Source organism: Bos grunniens, chromosome 10 (assembly GCF_055505025.1).
Source record: "Bos grunniens cultivar Pamir isolate PY7600 chromosome 10, Bosgru_T2T1.0, whole genome shotgun sequence".
NCBI lineage: Eukaryota > Metazoa > Chordata > Mammalia > Artiodactyla > Bovidae > Bos > Bos grunniens.
Window position 1 is genome coordinate 101,327,007 of NC_141174.1, and position 15,003 is coordinate 101,342,009.

At 43.3% G+C, this 15,003-nt stretch overlaps 1 protein-coding gene across 4 annotated transcripts in view; it reads right to left on the reverse strand.

Annotated features, from left to right (window-relative positions):
- MCC (MCC regulator of Wnt signaling pathway) overlaps positions 1–15,003 on the reverse strand; it is a 424,575-nt gene that overhangs the window by 109,271 nt on the left and 300,301 nt on the right. For all 4 annotated transcript variants that reach the window (XM_086323343.1, XM_086323344.1, XM_086323345.1 and 1 more), the window contains one exon: positions 346–488. In XM_086323343.1, coding sequence (XP_086179469.1) covers positions 346–488 — 143 coding nt within the window. The remainder of the gene's footprint in view (positions 1–345; positions 489–15,003) is intronic.

Below are 15,003 nucleotides of genomic sequence, written 5' to 3' on the forward strand. Positions count from 1 at the left end.
CTGACATAGTAGAGACAAAATATTTATCAACTGTAAGAATATTAGTTATAAATAAATGAGTTACTCTTGTAACTCATAGAAAGTGTGAAAACTGCTCAGTTGTGTCTGACTCTTTGTGACCTCATGGACTACACTAGTCCATGGAATTCTTTAGGCCAGAATACTGGAGTGGGTAGCCTTTCCCTTCTCCAGGGGAATCTTCCCAACCCAGGAATCGAACTCAGGTCTCCCTCATACCAGCTGAGCCACAAGGGAAGCCCATAATTCATAGGGATGACTTCAAGCGTAAAACCCAGATTACTGCCCAGAGGGGCAGAGAGACAGCCATGACTTGGAGCTGACTACCTGATGGTGGTGCCTTGCAAACGGTCTATCTTCTTATTGAGCTCAGCGATGATGCTGTGCAGTTCTGTGATGCGTTCCTCGTACCGAAGTGTCGTTCGCTCCTGGACGTCCTCATGCTCTCTCATGAGGTGGGACTGCTCACACTGGGATCAAGAGAACAAGACAGAAGTGCCAATGAATTGACATACCTAATAGCAAGAGAGGCTAAGTCTTACAGCCTCGGATCATCACAACCTCGACACAGAGTATGCCCCAAATAAACACATACCTGCTTGTTGGCCCAGAAGACACATCAACAGCTGAACTTCACAAAGTCCCTGATGGCCACTCAAGTCTCTACCTTTTTAGCTCTACATTTCCAGGTGGCTCTAGTGGTAAAGAACCCATTTGCCAATGCAGGAGATGAGATGTAGGTTCAATTCCTGTGTTGGGAAGATCCCTTGGAAGAGGAAATGGCAACCCACTCTGGCATTCTTGCTTGGAAAACCCCAAGGACAGAGGACCCTGGCGGGCTACAGTCCATGGGGGTCACAGGGAGTCAGACACGACTGAGTGACTGAGCACAGCACACAGCTCTCATTCGCTCTTTGGGTAAAGGTCCCTCTGCCATTGTCCATGATCTCTGCTGCACTATTCATGTCTTCTGCTTCTCCCCAGCCGCAAAGCAGGCAGAAGCTGCACTCAGTATGCCAGCAAATTTGGAAAACTCAGCAGTGGCCACAGAACTGGAAAAGGTCAGTTTTCATTCCAATCCCTAAGAAAGGCAATGTCAAAGAATGCTCAAACTATCACACAATTGCACTCATCTCACATGCTAGTAAAGTAATGCTCAAAATTCTCTAAGCCAGGCTTCAACAATACATGAACCGTGAACTTCCAGATGTTCAAGCTGGATTTAGAAAAGGCAGAAGAACCAGAGATCAAATTGCCAACGTCCGTTTGATCATAGAAAAAGCAAGAGAATTCCAGAAAAAACATCTACTTCTGCTTTATTGACTACACCAAAGCCTTTGACTGTGTAGATCACAAGAAACTGTGGAAAATCCTTCAAGAAGTGGAATTCCCAGACCACCTTACCTGCCTCCTGAGAAATCTGTATGCAGGTCAAGAAGCAACAGTTAGAACTGGAGATCGAACAATAGACTGGTTCCAAATTGGGAAAGGAGTAAGTCAAGGCTGTATATTGTCACCCTGCTTATTTAACTTATATGCAGAGTACATCATGAGAAATGCGGGGCTGGATGAGGCACAAGCTGGAATCACGATTGCCGGCAGAAATATCAATAACCTCAGATAAGCAGAAAACACCACCCTTAGGGTAGAAAGTGAAGAGGAACTAAAGAGCCTCTTGATGAAAGTGAAAGAGGAGAGTGAAAAAGCTGGCTTAAAACTGAATATTCAAAAACTGATGATCATGGCATCTGGTCCCATCACTTCATGGCAAATAGATGGGGAAACAATGGAAACAGTGACAGACTTTATTTTTGTGGGCTCCAAAATTATTGCAGATGGTTACTGCAGCCATGAAATTAAAAGATACTTGCTCTTTGAAAGAAAAGTTATGACCAACCTAGAGAGCATATTAAAAAGCAGAGACATTACTTTGCCAACAAAGGTCCATCTAGTCAAAGCTATGGTTTTTCTAGTAGTCATATATGGATGTGGGAGTTGGACTATAAAGAAAGCTGACTGCCAAAGAATTGATGCTTTTGAACTGTGGTGTTAGAGAAGACTCTTGAGAGTCCCTTGGACTGCAAAGAGATCCAACCAGTCCATCCTAAAGGAAGTCAGTCCTTAATATTCATTGGAAGGCCTGATGCTGAAGGTGAAAGTCCAAAACTTTGGCCACCTGAGGGGAAGAAGTGACTCACTGGAAAAGACCCCGATGCTGGGAAAGATTGAAGGTAGGAGGAGAAAGGGATGACAGAGGATGAGATGGTTGGATGGCATCACCAACTCGATGGACATGAGTTTGAGCCAGCTCTGGGTGTTGGTGATGGACAGGGAGGCCTGGTGTGCTGCAGTCCATGGGGTTGCAAAGAGTGAGATACGGTGGAGCGACTGAACTGAACCTTCTCTTCGGAATCTGAATCTTGAGTGAATGGATTGAAGGTTGCATGTAGTCAAGTCACTTGACTGAGGGTCCTGGCGAGACTGTAGGTCAGTTCCTGCTACCTCTATTCCAGAGATTTCTTCCCATGTTCTGTACTGCTGCTCATTTTTTCTTTTACCAATTCATTCCTTTTGTAGTTTGGTAGGATACACTTCAGCCACTTTTCAACCAAATAATCCTAGATTCTATGACATCATTTCTTATCTGGCTGGTTATTTGCAGACAGTATCCTTTCTTACCAGACTATAAACTCCGGGAAGGCAGCGGCTGGGTGTTTTCATGACTTAGCCCTCATACCTGGCACACAGCCTGGCTCACTGTGGGTGACCTAGGAGGGCGATGGGATGAATAATCACTGTGTTTCAGGAAGCTGAGGATCTCCCCTTGCTCAGCAGTTGATGGATTAAGAAGCAGCAGATGCTATAAAAACGTTTTTGCATCTCAAGTTTAAATCTTAAGGAACCTGTTCATCTCTTTCACTTCTCTCCTTCCTCCTCAACCCCCCACCAGTCACTGTGCATTTAATCTCATTTACATGATAATAAAACACTAGTCAGTGACAGAACAAGGAGTCCCACTTCTGAACAAGGAGTCCCTGTCTACTGCGTTCAGCCGTGATTAATTTCCTGCTCAGCAGAGGAATTTTAATTTGATTTTTGGCAAGGTTTTCATAATGCCAAGAGCCACATGTACTTGCCAGTTTTGCACTTTCAGGGCTGGTGGCAGGAGGGCAAGGCTAAGACTTCTTACCTACTACCTCCAATGTCCTCTGCTCTCCATAAATCTGCCAGACTCCCAAAGGGTGTAACCAGAAGCTACTGGGCAGGGACACAAAGCCTTTAGAAACAGACAGAATGCTACAAAAGCCCGAGTCAATATTGAAACAGAAGCACTCAGGAAAGTACGATAAACACGTTGGCAGAAACCATGGCAGGGGCCGCACCTAGGAACCACAGCTTGATAACTGTGACCACACTATGCGGTAACTGCCTGGGTGCTACTCAGTGCTCCAGAAGTAAGACTGGAGGCAACAAGGTTGAGGGACCTGCACTGCAGACGTTAGGGAGAAGGTGACTTTCACAGAAACGGCGATGTGAACTCCTGTTCTTAATGACAACCCGAAACGTCCGATAACGTCTGCTCAAGGTCCAACACACAGGAAGTAAGTGGACCCAGAGGCCAGGAGGAAGGACGAGTGAAAATCCTATCTCTATGGATGTTTTTCTAAACACAACCGAGCCCTGAGAGTCGTAAGAATACTCCTTCCATCCGTCGTCCATGATCCATCACACTTTAAGAGGGACAATGGAGGTCCCAAAACATGACAGTGTCTCATAGACAGTAATTGTCAGTGAATGAAGAAGGTTCTCCTTTCTTTGGAACATACTAAAAGCTGAACACCGTGTCTCTCCATTCCTGAAGAATATCTATGAGATTGTGACTGGTCTTTATTCCCATCTTCAAATTGTGTGTGTGAGTGTGTGTGCATGCATGTACATGCCTGCATTGACATGTGTGTAGTATGCATATATGTGTATGTATCTGATGCTCTCATGAAGGTCACCAGTTCCCCATCTTACAATAATTATGACATAATGTCTGGTCTAATCTCTAACCCTTGTGGCTCAGACGGTAAAGCGTCTGTCTACAATGCGGGAGACCTGGGTTCAATCCCTGGGTTGGGAAGATTCCCTGGAGGAGGAAATGGCAACCCACTCCAGTACTCTTGCCTAGAAAATCCCATGGACAGAGGAGCCTGGTGCAGGCTACTGTCCATGGGGTCGCAAAGAGTCGGACACGACTGAGCGACTTCACTAATGACTGGTTTGACCTAGAACTCATTGATGCCATGACTCATACTTTGCCATCTTGTGGGTCCTTGCTCTGGGGTTTTCCACATTCAGTTCTCTAGGGCTGTAAACTACTGTGAAATGCTTCCCCTCACAAACTCCACGAGCTCTCAACTCTGTTAAATTCCTCACTTACTCCTCCTCTTTCAGTCTCTACACGTCAACAGGCCACCACCACTACCACCAAAATGGACAAGAAAGTGCAAAATCCACTTAAAACTGAAATGTGCAAGAAAAAGGCAGAGGATCAACTGATAACCACTAAGCCCACTGTGGTATCCCTATTGACGGTCAGGAGCGACCTGAGAGGTGAGCTCCCATGGGGCTGCCCAGTCTGTGGGGAGACCAGATGGCTGGTGCCCAGATAACAAGAGCAGCTGGTGTCATACCATCTCCTCCCCCACCACCCCGTGACTAACTGCAAAGTCCGCCCCGAGGGTATGAGTACAAACAAGACACAGCAGGAAGCCCAATGATTCAGTCAGACCAGAATGCGTAGCTTAAAGGAGAGAAAAGATTCCTAATGTCTATTTGGAACTCAGAGGTTCCTTTGGGAGTAGAAACAAGAACATCTTTGAGGAAAAAATTTCTCAGCTGAAGGCAAAGATATCCGGGTTACACTCCTATATTTTTCCATGTTTTTTTCAAAATGGTGGAAAGCCTTTATAATTTAATACTTCCTCAAAAGTAGTAGGTATGTCTTGATTTTCTAAACTGTCTAAGACGCCATGCTGGGTGCCATAGGAGCGTCCCCATGACGTCTGCCTTGAAGTAGAGTGTGGTCGCAGCTTCCGAGCAGATTTCTCTGCTGGTGAATAAGAAAGGGAAATAAGTGGAAAGGTTTGAGGAGGAAGCAATGGCAGGATGGTAGCCTACAGATTCTTTTCTCAGTGAAAAGGGAATCTGGGAATTCATCATCAAAGCTCCTAGCCTCCAGATGAATGAATGACTGAGAAGACAGAACTCATAGTTGACATTATAGAGCAACATCTCCTTGAGGCATCTGGTCAACCATGCTTCACTCATTTTGTGCACATTCCTTATGCCCCAGTCCAAGATATGTGGAAGCGCTGCTCTCCAAGCTTAGTGAGAAACAAACCCTTGAGCATTTCTATGCTGCGTTGTGGGGAAATGTGGAGCAACTCCCACAAGGGCAACGGCACAGGGCAAAACAAGCTATCACCTGCAGGAGCCAAAAGAACTCAACAAAACATCCTTGTTAAACAGCTCCCATTAAGCTACACAAGGCCAAGCCCAGGAATGGGGCACTTTCATGCAGAAGTGGAAGATAGGTGGGTGGCACCAGGACAGACAAAGGCATTCCATGAGCAATCAGTGCCTTCCTGCCCTGGCGGCCTCCCACACAAGCAGGACTGGCCTGTTAAAGTGAGGCCCAGTTCAAATATCACACTCCATATTGTTACTGACTCATGCCTCTCACTACCCTGAGTTTTCAAGAGTATTTTTTAAACCCAGGAGTTGATTTCAGCTTTTCTGTTCCTCTGATTTCTTTTTTCTATTTCTTAAGGACACAGGGTAGGTCAAACTGTATACTGCAACTCCATGTAAGAGTCACCTATGGGGAGGTAGCCCAGTAAAGCCTCATTTAAGAAGGTAATATAACCATGACAACCAAATAGAGAAAAAAGAATGACTCCTATCACTACTTAATGGTTATATACATTCTTAGATTTCAAGTTACAAATTTAAGTACACTATAGAAACTTCTAAAGAATGATAAAAAGGTACCCACTTTTTTATAGTCCATGAAAACAATCCTTTTTCAAATAATGTTCATTTCCCCCAGTATTTTCTCACGTACGTGGGGCACCACCAGGACCATGCCGGATGTGCATCACAGAAGCATCAGTACCCCTGTGGCAGCCAGCAGGGACACCCACCCAGACTCTGGTTCACCTCTATCCATGCATGTGATAGAATTATGCTTCTTCTCCCCCTTGAAGCTGGAGAAGGCCACGTGACTTGTTTTGTCCAATGAGATATGAGTAAATATATACCTTTTTTTTTTTTTTTTTTGCCTAGAAGCCTTTCGGTACTCCTGCAGGCTTTCCCATATTCCCTTCCCCTGGCCGTGGCTGCTGACAACGCTCCAGACAGTAGAGGCTATCAGCTCAGGAGGCTGGGTGAGGACCAAACTGCAGTTTCCTGCCAGCCCCAGCAAGCTCCCAAAAAGAAGCCAAAAAATAATCCTTGGCTATTTTAAGCCACTGACAATTTGGGGTTATGTGTTACCATTGCATATCCTGATGATACAATCATTTTATAGATGAAAATGGAATAAATGCACAGGGACTGAAACCCAGATAACAAACAAAATGCTCTGCAAAATCCCTTGGTTCCTGAGTATGCCATCAAGGAGATCTTGATGAGGCTGTTGTAGCCAGTCTTCTCCTCTCTACCCTCTCTCAGCTCCTCGACTTGTGGGCACATCTCCTCTTTACCATTTACTGAAATGATCTCAAGTGGCAACAGAGACATCTCCCTTGGTCTCCCACCCTGAATCACCTCTGGTGGACTCCAGGAAACCTGACCATTATGCCTTACAACTCCAGAGGCGAGCTAGGAAACCCACACAGCTTTCTCCTCAATCCCTGGGGACCACCACAATAGAAAAGTAGAGACAAGGGGATATAAAGCAGGGAATTCTAAATCCCTCCAGCTCCCACCAAGCCAGCAACAACTCTCTGAATAGAACGCAATGGCGGCTTCTTCTAGCAAAACTTGCAAATGAGGGATTCCTTTCTCCTACTTACTGTCCAGAAACATCTCACACAACTTCAGCTGACCAAAACAAAAAATGGTTTCACACAACACATGGCTTTTTATTCTTCTATTATTACAGACAGGGACATTCGGGGGTTTCCAACTATTTTTACTGCAGAGCAAGAAAGCCTAGGCTTGAAGCATCTTGTCTGCCATGCATTTCTGGAGGTCAGTATCATAAAGAACCTGGATTTTTCCTGCAACTACAGACTTTCAGTTTGAAAGGCAAAGAAAAACAAAACAAAACAAAACCGGAATTAGAGAGGATGGAATGTTGCTTTTCCTGAATTTCAACTGCTGCTTACTACATCCCCTGAGCTTTTTCTCTAGGCTTCCACTCTTCTGTCATGATGATGAAGCAAATTTAAAACCGATATAAATACTTGCCTCTAGCCGCATAAATTCATGAAACTGTCTATATGCAAAAATGCTTAATGCAGGCAACCAATATTATCACAATCATCAAGAATAAAACCCTTTAGGCTTATTTTTGCAATTGGTACAACCCAGGGATAAAGCTGTGAGTCAGCTTTGAGATAGACTGGCCTGAGAACTTGAGCCCTTGTTGGGAAAATCCTGTGCAATGCAGTGATGCTAAGAAGCTTTATGGTTTTCTTAATGTTCTTTACTGGGTTTTATCTTACTCTGCAGAGGCCACTGATCTTTAATCATCATATTAGTCTCAGTCATCAATCCTAAGGGTATTATAAACTCCACTCTTGAAAAACGCAAAGCTATCATTCATTTGTTAACCCTCTCTACCATCCTGGGAAGGGGGTTCACATCACACTGGATTGATGGCAAGTAATACCACTCGGGATATGTCTATCCTCATTCAAAGTCCTTGCCCAGATTCTCCTGAGGGGTGGGGTGGGGAGCCAGGCCAACTAAACAAAGACACTCAGGACCAGTGGCAACATCACTGACAGAACACAACAGCCAAGCAGAGGACCGAGGAGTACAGACCAGTAGGGAAGGGATGAGAGACAGAGATCCTGGCAAGAAGGCGTCCAACTGACCTCCATGAGGCTCTTCTACGGAGAAAAAGATGAAAGAAAACACTCTCTCCGTTACATTTAATGAAAACTATGTATGTTTTCTTCCTAAAACCAGGCAGGAGAAAATTCAGAACACTTGCTTTCTCAAGATAGCTCAGAAATAGAAGGTGGACTCTGTTACTACTGACCAATTTCAAAGGGGCTCAGAAGCTTGGTTTATTATCTCCTTCTGTAGCGCTTTTTAAAAAAGTTACTAAAAATAATTTTTGGCATACTAAATGCATAGAAAATATGCTGAAAGCATCAAACCGGTACTATATACGATCTTTGGCAGTTTTCTACTGGGCTGTCCCCAAGATGCTGTTTAATGTTGGTACACATGTATGAATATCTCTAAGCACCTGTTGGATTCGGAGGGTAGATATATCTAAACTTAATTAATACGTGCCCTATTCCCTACTCTTCTTAAGATCCGCAGGGCAGTTGGGGCATCTTAAAAAACAATACAGGATTGATGTGGCTATGGTGTTGTGGTTTAGTTGCTAAGTCGTGTCCCACTCTTTGAGATCCCATGGACTGTAGCCTGCCAGGCTCCTCTGTCCATGGGGACTCTCCAGGCAAGAATACTGGAGTGGGTTGCCATTTCCTTCTCCGGGGGATATTCCCAGCCCAGGGATCGAATGTGGGTCTCCTGCCTGGCAAGCGATTCTTTACCACTGAGCCACCCAGGAAGCTGTGTAGTCCAGTTATGGATTCCCACAAAACCTAGAGCAAATCCTGACTTTTGGTGCTTTCTAGCTTCATAATCTCAGGCAAGATACTCAAATTCCTTAAACCTCAATTTCTTCATTTGTAGATGGGAGTGTTAAGGTATCTATATCTGAGATCATTATGAGAACTTAATGAGATAAAGCATGTGGAATGCCTGCTATATCACCTGGCACGGAGCAGAGCTAAAGTGGGGTGATGATCACCATTGGTATAGGCTAATTAATAGTGAGCAGTGTTGTTAATCAGATTCCTCAAGAGGCTGTGATGGACAGACTAAGGTGCCCATATGATCCCTGCATTTCCTTTGTGTGATACCATCTCACTGAGTCTGGGTGGGATGTGTGCCTGAGGCAAAAGTGATGGGATGTCTCTTCCACGATTGCATTACTTTGTATAAGACTGTCTTGCCAGAAGATTTAGTCTAGGCTCCTTCTCTCCATTGCTGGCATTGAGGGAGCAAGCTGCCATGAATCCTACACCCGCAAAGAAATTCTGCCAGTGACATGAGTGAGCTCGGAGGTGAACTCTGCCCCACTTGAGCATTCATAGAGTTCAGAGCATTCAGTTCTGACAACACCTTGACTGCAAAACTTGCACAAGACCCACTTAAGCCATGCCTGGGATCCTGATGCACAGGAGAGAATAAATGTGTGTTATTTTAAGCCAGTAAATTTAGGGCAATTTGTTAGACAGCAATATAAAACTAATACAGACACACTTTGCCTTCTCTATCATACTGGTATTGGGCTCTTTTTATCAGCTCTTCCCTTTCCATCAATATTCTTAAAACTTCACTGAATTATGACCATAATGAACCTTCTTTTATTTAACTAGTTCTAGTATCAACATTAGTAATTACTCAACAGATGATGCTTTGATTATGTCTGGTGAACACAAGCACCATTTATATTTTACATTTTAAGCATAGCTCTATAATATTTAGAGCTGGTAAAACTTAATGAAAGCCACAGAACAGACATTTATATACAGACTTACTCTTCCACCATCTGGTAAAAAGCCTCAAACGCGAGTCACCTGCCAAGGTGTGTAACACAGAGAGCACAGCACAAACATTTCCTTGTCCTTCATTTTTCTTGCATAAATCTCATCCTTAAAAAAGGTATGAGCCTGGCAAGTTTGATCTTTTTCTGCCCATGTTCTTTCCTGGGTCCTAATATGTGAACTGGGAAGACATTTCCAGTGAAGGGAATAGAAAGTAACTTTTCAATATATTTACTGCAAGAATGCAAGTGCGAGTCAACTAATGGTGCTTTGATGTAACTATCAGGGATAAAACCAGCCATCAAAACTATTACATAGGATTGTCTTGATCATAAGTAAGCCAAAAGGTAGCTGAATCAATCTCTGACACAGCAGACAAAAAGTGTCCCAGGCTTCTCTTATCATCCTCTGCACAAGCTGCTCTGTCGTTGAGACTTAAATTTTAATCAAAACCTTCCTGGTCATCTTTTAAAATTCAAGACTTGGGTAAAGTCCAGCTTTCAGTTAAAAGCACTCACCATTTCTTTTTTCCAAAAAAAAAAAGTTCTTACCGATAAAGACTATTAATAATGGCTGGTGTTACATCATCCTACTTTTTCTTTAATGCAAAAAACAAACAAACAAACAAACAAACAAAACACCACTTGCTCAAAAGAAGAAACCTTAAGAAACAATAACAGGAATAGGATTTTAAAAAGTTTTAATTCACCAGAATTCATTATTAAAAATTATAATACCGTCTTTCTGTTTTTTTCTATCACATATTTCTTACTTTTATAATCAGAAGGAAAATATTTAAAGTAAAGTTTTTGCCAAAGTAAAAATTTCTGTCCCTGTGCCATCTTCTCTGAGAAAAGAACACTGCTGGCCTTGTCTCGGCTCTGGGCGGGGCTGCTCCTCTGACCTTGGGTGAGCAAGTTAACCTCTCTGGGTTGCCTGTCAAACGTGGAAGCAGACTATCTCAAGTACAAAGGGTCTTTCCTCCTTACTTGAATAATCTAAGATTATGAGACATAAGTTTTCAAAACTTGCCATAGGTCATTCTAGACTGATGACCGCCTGATTTTTAATCTCTCTGAATTCCCACACAAAAATAGAGAACCTGTACATCAAAGATAAATGCTTGGAGATATGGTATCCTCTGAACAATGAAACAGAAGCAGGTAGGGACAAGCCAATAGCATCAACAAGAACTGAATGGTGTCTGTGTGGGCAGAAGTTGAGAGAAGAAACAACACTGCTGGACTTGAGAACTGGAAATCCCCCAAATAACCAGGAAATATGAGGGTGAAAGACGACAGTGGAAAAGGTGGCTTGAAACTCAGCATTAGAAAAACTAAGATCATGGAATGCAGTCCCATCACTTTATGGCAAACAGATGGGGAAAAAGTGGAAGCAGTGACAAATTTTATTTTCTTGGTCTCCAAAATCACTGTGGGCAGTGACTGCAGCCATGAAATTTAAAGACACTTGTTCCTTAGAAGAAAAGCTATGACAAACCTAGACAGCATATTAAAAAGCAGAGACATCACTTTGCTGACAAATGTCCATATAGTCAAAGCTATAGCTTTTCCAGTAGCCATGTATTGATGTGAGAGTTGGACCATAAACAAAGCTGAGCACCAAAGAATTGACGCTTTTGAATTGTGGTGCTGGAGAAGACACTTGAGAGTCCCTTGGACTTCAAGGGGATCAAATTAGTCAATCCTAAAGTAAATCAACCTTGAATATTCAATAAAGACTGATGCTGAAGCACTTTGGCCATCTGATGCAAAGAGCCAACTCATTGGAAAAGACCCTTATGCTGGGAAAGACTGAAGGCAAAAGGAGAAGGAGGTGACAGAATGAGATGCTTGGATGGCATCACTGACTCAATGGACATGAATTTGAGCAAGCTCCAGGAGATAGTGGAGGACAGGGACACATGGTGTGCTGCAGTCCATTGCAAAGAGTTAGTCAGCAATGGCACCCCACTCCAGTACTCATGCCTGGAGAACCCCATGGACGGAGGAGCCTGGTGGGCTGCAGTCCATGGGGTCTCTAAGAGTCGGAGATGACTGAGCGACTTCACTTTCTCTTTTCACTTTCATGCATTGGAGAAGGAAATGGCAACCCACTCCAGTGTTCTTGCCTAGAGAATCCCAGGGACGGGGGAGCCTGGTGGGCTGCCGTCTATGGGGTCGCACAGAGTCGGACACGACTGAAGTGACTTAGCAGCAGCAGCAGCAGACATGACTTAGTACCTCAACAACAACAGATACACCAGAAAGTGAGTGGAGCCAAATGGAAGGGGTTTTGCCTGAGCCAAGTGGGAACGCGCAAGGGGCCCACAGTAAGATCCGAAGGGCCGAAAACACTACACCCTATGAACTTTCAGACTGGCCCCAGGACTCCCTACCAGGAGGAGAAACTGCTGGGAGTAGGATCAAAATTGAACAGGATGGCATGATAGAGAAAAAGGAAAGGCCAGAACTAGAAAGAAGCAGGAGATGGGCTAGAGCTAGGCAGTGCCAGAAAGCAGAATGACCTGTGAAGATGAGGAAACAACAGAAGACTAAGCCCTACAAACTTAAAAAGGCCATTTTCATGTCCGTCTCTTAAAAGTTAATAATATATGGGAAAACCAATACAATATTGTAAAGTTAAAAAAAAAGTTAATAAAAAGCGATTTTTCACATAAAAATGAAAAACAGAACAGTACTGAGAGCAAATTCCACATCAAGTTATTAGAAAGAAGAAGAAAGAAAAAAAAAAAGAGCGGAATAACTTCTCTATAAACCGTGAAAGCATGTCACAAAATAGAGAACCTCTCCCGTTACAAAAAGTTTCAAACAATAGACTACTATCTCAAAATTCGCCAAAAGACTTCAAAAAGATGAAACGACATAAAACACGGAATAACGTAATTCAAAATTAGAAAAACTCAGAAAGAAAGTAATAAAGTACACACAAGAAATAAAATAAAAATGCAGAAAAAAACACTAAGCCTAAAGGCAGACAGGAGGGAATAAATACAACATATAAGGCGACAGGGATGAAGACCATCCCCATGGAAAAGAAATGCAAAAAAGCAAAATGGCTGTCTGGGAAGGCCTTACAAATAGCTGTGAAAAGAAGAGAAGCAAAAAGCAAAGGAGAAAAGGAAAGATATAAGCATCTGAATGCAGAGTTCCAAAGAATAGCAAGAAGAGATAAGAAAGCCTACCTCAGCGACCAATGCAAAGAAATAGAGGAAAACAACAGAATGGGAAGGACTAGAGATCTCTTCAAGAAAATTAGAGATACCAAGGGAACATTTCATGCAAAGATGGGCTCGATAAAGGACAGAAATGGTATGGACCTAACAGAAGCAGAAGATATCAAGAAGAGGTGGCAGGAATACACAGAAGAACTGTACAAAAAAGATCTTCATGACCAAGATAATTACGATGGTGTGATCACTGACCTAGAGCTAGACATCCTGGAATGTGAAGTCAAGTGGGCCTTAGAAAGCATCACTATGAACAAAGCTAGTGGAGGTGATGGAATTCCAGTTGAGCTATTTCAAATCCTGAAAGATGATGCTGTGAAAGTGCTGCACTCAATATGCCAGCAAATTTGGATAACTCAGCAGTGGGCACAGGACTGGAAAAGGTCAGTTTTCTTTCCAATCCCAAAGAAAGGCAATGACAAAGAATGCTCAAACTACCACACAATTGCACTCATCTCAAACGCTAGTAAAGTAATGCTCAAAATTCTCCAAGCCAGGCTTTAGCAGTACATGAACTGTGAACTTCCAGATGTTCAAGCTGGTTTTAGAAAAGGCAGAGGAACCAGAGATCAAATTGCCAACATCTGCTGGATCATCGAAAAAGCAAGCGAGTTCCAGAAAAACATCTATTTCTGCTTTATTGACTATGCCAAAGCCTTTGACTGTGTGGATCACAATAAACTGTGCAGAGTTCTGAAAGAGATGGGAATATCAGACCACCTGACCTGCCTCTTGAGAAACCTATATGCAGGTCAGGAAGCAACAGTTAGAACTGAACATGGAACAACAGACTGGTTCCAAATAGGAAAAGGAATACGTCAAGGCTCTATCTTGTCACCCTGCTTACTTAACTTCTGTGCAGAGTACATCATGAGAAACTCTGAGCTAGAAGAAGCACAAGCTGGAATCAAGATTGCCGGGAGAAATATCAATAACCTGAGATATGCAGATGACACCACCCTTATGGCAGAAAGTGAAGAGGAACTCAAAAGCCTCTTGATGAAAGTGAAAGAGGAGAGTGAAAAAGTTGGCTTAAAGCTCAATGTTCAGAAAACGAAGATAATGGCATCTGGTCCCATCACTTCATGGGAAATAGATGGGGAAACAGTGAAAACAGTGTCAGACTTTATTTTTTTGGGCTCCAAAAACACTGCAGATGGTGACTGCAGCCATGAAATTAAAAGACACTCACTCCTTGGAAGGAAAGTTATGACCAACCTAGATAGCATATTCAAAAGCAGAGAAGTTACTTTGCAAACAAAGGTCTGTCTAGTCAAGGCTATGGTTTTTCCAGTGGTCATGTATGGATGTGAGAGTTGGACTGTGAAGAAAGCTGAGCGCTGAAGAATTGATGCTTTTGAACTGTGGTGTTGGAGAAGACTCTTGAGCATCCCTTGGACTGCAAGGAGATCCAACCAGTCCATTCTGAAGGAGATCAGCCCTGGGATTTCTTTGGAAGGAATGATGCTAAAGCTGAAACTCCAGTACTTTGGCTACCTCATGTGAAGAGTTGACTCATTGGAAAAGACTGTGATGCTGGGAGGGATTGGGGGCAGGAGGAGAAGGGGACGACAGAGGATGAGATGGCTGGATGGCATCACTGACTCGATGGATGTGAGTCTGAGTGAACTCCGGGAGTTGGTGATGGACAAGGAGGCCTGGTGTGCTGTGATTCATGGGGTCGCAAAGAGTCAGACACGACTGAGTGACTGAACTGACAAGGCCTAAGGAAACAGAAGATGGAGATAGAGATACAGAGAATCTGAGACAGTGCCAGATGTTGAAGACTGGCAAAGAAGATCTAAGATTATAAATAGTAGACATCCTTGAAGAAAAAAAAAAGGCAAGGGAACAAAATATTCAGTGTTATAATTTTTTAAAAAGTCTCTG